The sequence below is a fragment of the Psittacula echo genome (genome assembly GCF_963264785.1).
Source record: "Psittacula echo genome assembly, chromosome: 9".
Taxonomy (NCBI): domain Eukaryota; kingdom Metazoa; phylum Chordata; class Aves; order Psittaciformes; family Psittacidae; genus Psittacula; species Psittacula echo.
The window spans coordinates 1881859-1887858 of NC_137745.1; the positions used below are offsets into that span (position 1 = coordinate 1881859).

General features: G+C 51.8%; 1 protein-coding gene across 8 annotated transcripts in view; it reads right to left on the bottom strand.

Moving 5' to 3' along the window:
• The window catches only part of CADPS (calcium dependent secretion activator), a gene marked incomplete at its 5' end in the record, with an annotated part of 213435 nt that extends 207759 nt beyond the window's left edge, over positions 1-5676 (bottom strand). For all 8 annotated transcript variants that reach the window (XM_080625195.1, XM_080625194.1, XM_080625193.1 and 5 more), the window contains one exon: positions 5305-5676. In XM_080625195.1, coding sequence (XP_080481321.1) covers positions 5305-5676 — 372 coding nt within the window. The remainder of the gene's footprint in view (positions 1-5304) is intronic.
• Positions 5677-6000: the final 324 nt, after the last annotated feature.

Consider the following 6000-nt stretch of genomic DNA (forward strand, 5'->3'; position numbering starts at 1 on the left):
AAATAGCCAAAGTATGTCAAATATTTAAGATCTCCCAGAATTGAATTAAGATAAGGCACTGGCAAAATATATGATACGTTTTTTAACTGAAAATAACCATTTTCTGCAGGTTCCAGACAATCAGAGCACAATGACCACATTCTGCACTCCACAGTACTAAGGAAGACGGCATCTCAGATGTACAAGACCTCCTTCCCCACGGCAATGCTCTCCATGCAGCAGGGAAACACAGGCAAGCTCATCTTCACTTCAGAGTTAGCACAGAGCTGACCCAGGGACAGCTCCAGCCAACAGCCTGGCCACACACACCACATCCATTTGGTGGTGGCAGTGGCCTATGTCCAAGCTGAGCAGCCCCTAATTAATCTTCCAGGTTTTTATGGGTATAGTGCTAATAATTATCCTGCAAGCGTTGCTGTAACTACAGAGCTGTGCATCGAGTCCAGCTCACGCTTGAGATCTACCTGGACCTGGCATCTCCCTGCATGAGAGAGCAACCGAGGAACGGTGAGAAAACAAGCAGAACATCATCTTTACCTGTCTCCTGCAGCGCTGAGAAAAAACATACTCTGGATAGCTTCTTGGGGCCAGCAGAGCAGAATCTGACCATAACATCACCAGCAGAAAGCTGCTACAGCAAGTCCCAACACCACCCAAGTCCTGCTCTGTCCCAGAACAAGCTTTTGGTGGTTTTAAGAGAGAAGTTGTGTAAATAAGGAGAGTAACAACCAAGCCCATGATCGGGAAGAAGTGATTGCTTGCAAGTCTGCACTAGCTTTACTAATTTCCTAACTCATGGCACCTGCGTGCATGCCAAAACGGCAGAAATGTGGTATTTTAAGATGCCTTGTAACCAATTTAACCGAGCTTCTGATCCCTCACACTTGCTCTGCATTAAGCTCCGTGCTTAAATCAATCACCATTCAGCAAAGCACAAGCTTAAGCTCTTTGCTGAATTTGCCTGAGAATTTGGCTAATGCACCTGACGTCATCCCACAGGCTTACACAAGCACTCAAATCACAAGTCACTTCTCCCAGGAGTAGCTCCAGTAATCTGCAACTAAGCTGGAACTTTGCTTCATCCCACATTTATCCTGCTTGGAACTGATTTACTTTCCCACGTGCTGCCTGCCTGCTCCCTCATTCTGCAGGGATGAAAGCAGATGATGCACAACTGGTTGGAACTAGATGATCTTAAGGTCCTTTCCAACCCTAACTGTTCTATGATGCCTGACCTGTCGGGCTCTCCACCTTTCATCTCCTAGTGAGTTCTTCCAGCTGCCCCTTTCCCAACAAAGTGTTTTCAAGCAGCCGGTGATAACATGGAGAAGATCCCTAAGTTTATGGTATACTGAGTGAGCAAACACGGATTCCTGGGTTCACTGTGCCTTCTGGCTGCTGTGCTTTGGAGGTATGTAGCCAGGGGTATAATCCACATCCAAGTGGGTGCTTGTTCTGCATCACTCCAGAGACATACACATTGCCTGACTTCCCCAGGCTGCCAGCTGAGCTCTCCTCCCAAAGGCTTCAGACAGTTGGGATCAAGCAGGGAGAGGCACAGAGTTGTCTCAACTCCACTTCCAACAAGTCAGCATGAGCAAGGGAAAAGACTAAATACATCCTGGGCAAGCAATTACCAAGCTAAGTGCCATCTGCGGTATTAAAACACATTGTTCTGAGACGCAACAGAGCTGGCAAAGCTGCTTTCCTCCCGAGCTGCATCGCAAGGCTGGAGCCTTCAGTGTCCAGCAAGGTATAAGCTCTGACAGGAGCTCTTCCTCTGGGGCCACTCAGTAGGTCTCTTGCTCAGATTCCCCAGTGCCTGGTAAGGGCTGTGTGCACAAAGCCTCCTTCCTCCCACCTGGAGTAGGAGACAAATACGGATGTCCCTACTTTCACCAAGCTTTTAAGGGACGAATATCTTGCCGACAGTTATCTGCCTGTCAAATGTGCCTGGAATTCAGTGGTGGCTTAAAAAAGAAACCTAAGTGGGAAGTAAGACAGCACAGGCAGGTATGTAATAAGCCCACCTTTTTTTCCCCCTTAGGAAACAATACTAGTAAGATGTAAATAAAAACTTACAGCTAGACACCGCAGATGTGTAGTTACCCAAGTGAAGCCCTACTACATAAACATCAAGACAAACCTGAAGCAGAAGCGTAGGCTTGAACACACTGATCTAAGAAACAATTTTTACTCTGTTGCTGAAACTTCTGGGGTGTCAGGGTCAAAAAACATTAGCTCTGAGTGGCATTTGCTTGAATTTAGCCTGAGTTCTGAAACAGAGTTTGTTACTAGAGTAAACATGCAATGTTGTCATGCCATGTACAGTACATACCCATCCATTCATACATTTCCACTGCTCTCTTCTCTCTTGTATACATTATAATTTATCAAACCACATGTAATTATCTTTCTGTTGCAAAAGTACCTTAAGTACACCCTTCCCTTTATTCCAAGGTGGTTTGCAAGCGCTGTTAAAGACCAGGCTGCATTTTCCAGCTCCCCAGCACGACACACAGGCATGCTGCTACACAACCGGTACCTGCGGTGCCTGTGCATTACACCACTGTAACCCCCTGGGGCTCAGGGTACCAGCCAGCTCTGATACAGCAGTGCTGCAGGATCAAGCAGGGAGGATTACACACCTCAAGGGGAGGTACCACAGGGATCTTCAGCCCAGGCAAGTTGCGACTGCAACAAAATCAATTGCTTGCCTTACTCAGAAGATGAAACCTTTCCCTTGCAAGTGGCAGGCTGTGAGAGTGCAGAGGCAAATGGCACATGGAGAAGGAAGGAGTTTATCCCTCCTCTACTAATGAGGAAACTGAGGCAACAACTCCCATCAGAGCAGGACCAAAACCTACTTTGTTTCTCTCATTTTTCCCCTGAGAAGCAAAACACATTTGCTCCACCCTGGTGAGCCTTGAAGCATCTGGTATTTCCATCATGACCAAAGGCCCACCAATACACAGAGTACCCACAGAGAACATTCAACCTGGCAGAGTCATCATAGAATCACAGAATAGTTAGGGTTGGAAAGGACCTTAAGATCATCCAGTTCCAACCCCCCTGCCATGGGCAGGGACACCTCACACTAAACCATGACAGAAGAGGGAACAAGTCCCACACTTTCACTCCCTGGTCCCCCTTGAGCCAGAAAAGGAAGGATGAGCTTTGCCAGAGGGATGCACAAGGAAAGCAGAGGAGCACACGAAAACTTCACGCTCCAGCAGTGTTTTAATTGACTTTAATGGAAGTCCTGGCTAAGGAAAGAGGGTTGGGATTTACTCCCAGCATGACAACTGAATATAGGGATATCCAGAAGACGAAACCCCAGACTGAGTTCACCTTTAAAAGGGTGAATTCAATTTGACTTGTGTTGTCGAGTTAAATTTAGCTCTCCCAATTCCATCCCACTGTTAAGTTCGACGGCACATGGTCAGCCCCTGAGACACACCTCTGTTAGTTATTTATATAAATAAGGCAGAAGCATTTCCCTACATTCTTAATTTCACAGCAAATGGATTATTTCCTCCCAAGACCCTGTGTAACTTCCCCACTCCCTTGAGTACTGCTGCCACTTGATCATTTTTCTCATTACTCCTCATTTCCTTGTTTCAACTGTACTTTATTCCCCCCTTTTCCTCTTTCCTTCCCCTCTTCTGTCCCTTTACAGGGCAGCATTTTGATTTCACGGACTACAAATCACCCTTCTTCCCAGCCACTCTTCTCCAGACCACTAACAATAATGCCTGCTCCTTTGGAAAAAGTCCTTTTCAATCTCAGTTCACTTCTATGTGAGAAACAGTTGCAGAGCTTGTTTGTTTCAATTTCTGCAAAACCAACCATTACTTTAAACCTATCATCTTAACACAAAGAAACTGCACAAGAAACAAAAGCCAAGATGACTTTGAAAATGCACAATCTATTGAAAAAGGTTGTAGACAAAAAAAGAATATCTATAGATATATATAGTCTCCAAACCTAGCTATATTTTCAGCTATGCACTTTGCTCAGCAAACAAAAGCAGCTCATTCCACCTTCCAGCAACACCAGATTGTCCTATATTGCCTTTAAACTATATGCAGTACGGATACACTTTCCTACCTCCGTATGTTGCAGTGACTAATAATAGTCCTGTGGTGTAGCAGAACTGAATGTCGTTTGCATCAATACATCCAGGAGCCTGCCTGATTTGCAAAGGTCATTTGTGAACACAGAACAGTACCAAGGCTAAAACTGCAGTCTAAGAAACTCAGCTTGAGACAACAAATCAGCTATCCACTCCAGACAACTACACCCCATCACTGACCTAACTCTGGCTGCCACTGGGAGAAGTTGACTGTTATTTAACTCAAAGGTGCCCATATCCACATCTTGGAGAAACTTAATTTCTACCCTGGCCCATGAGCTTGTGCCTCAGCAAAGAAACAAGCTCCAAGACAGCTCCTTGGGATGTGGAGCTCCGGCGAAAGACTCCTGCCCAGCCTCTGCCTGGAGCAGCACACAGCCCTGCTGCGGTGATGCACTCGGGAAGGAAGAGCCAGGACTGTGGCAGCGACTTCATCACAAAGCTCTGCTGCCACATTTTGCCAGGAAGCCAGCGTCAGGGAGCTCCCCGCTCATAAGCACTCGCAAGAAGTTGAAATGAGAGTCAGTAACTCCCCAAGTCAGTGCTGGCACTCCCAGTTAAGCAAACTTTGCAGCGAGCACGGAGTTGCAGAGTCCCTTTGCAAGGGCATGCGCCTGGTGCTTCCCAGCAATGTAGCTCATTTCTCTCCTTTCAACAACCTTTAGATGGCCAACATCCCAAACTTCCTGACTCCCGACGTTGCATAACTAGGAGCAGTGCCATATGTCACCGCGCTGGCTCCGTGCTGGAGGCCACGGAGGGGAGCAGCATACAGGGGTGACACGGGGGGGGGGGGGGTGGTGTGTTCCTTGCACCCCAGGACAGAGCCGCTGCCAGCAAACCCCACCGGTACAGGGCAAGGTGCCCTGCACTGGAGTTGCCCTTGGCATGCCTGGACGGGTGCAGGCCTGGGAAGTGTCTGCATGGGGCTGGTTGGGAGGAGGACGGAGGCAGAGGGCAGAAGGAGGAACAGGGGGACAAGAGGGTATTCACGGGACCAGGGGAGTAGGTAAGCAGGGGGCACAAGGGTGGGTAGTTAGGGGAGCGGGCAGTGGAAGGTTGGTGTCACGGAGTAGAAGGACAGGGGCAGGCAGAGTGATGGGGATACGGCACGGGAGGCCGGGTCCGGCCGTCCACGCAGGAGGGCAGGGCAGCACGCACGGCGGTACCTTCTGCTGCCGGCGGGCCATGTCGGTGGGCTGCTTGGCATTGAAGGGGTAGGCGATGCAGCGCATGACGAAGACGTAGAGCTGCAGCTTCCTCTTCCTCTCCTCCTCCTCCCGCTGCAGCCGCTCCAGCTCATCCTTCTCCTTCTCGCTGGCCACCGAGGGGCTGGGGCTGGCGGGCCGCGCCGCACCGCTGCTGCGCCCGACCGGTTGCAGCCCCCCGCCGCTCCCACCGCCCGCACCGCCGCCGCTGCCCGGGCCCTCGCAGGGGCGGCTGGGCGAGAGCCGCGCCGCGGCGGGCGCCAGCGGCTCCTTCCCGCTCTCCTCCTCCACCAGCTCCTCCGACTCCTCCTCGCTGGACGACGGGTCCAGCATCGCGGCGGCGGGGCTCGGCCGGGCCGCCTCTGGGCTGCGCTGGCTCCGCTCGGCGCGGCTCTGCCCGGCTCTGGCTCCGGCTCCGCTCGCCGCCGCGCCCGAGCGCGCCCCCGCGCCGCCCCGCCCTCGCCCCGCCCCGCGCGCGCGGGCGCTGGCCGCGGTGCTGCACGGCGCGGGGCGAGGCAGAGCGAGCGCGGGAGGGCGGCCCCGCCGCGCATGTCCGCTGCGGGACGGGGAGCGCGGCCACGGCGGCGAAGAGGGAGCCCCGGGGGTGCGCCCGGAGGGAACCCGCTCTGCCCTCGGGGTGCCCGGGCCCCACAAGGC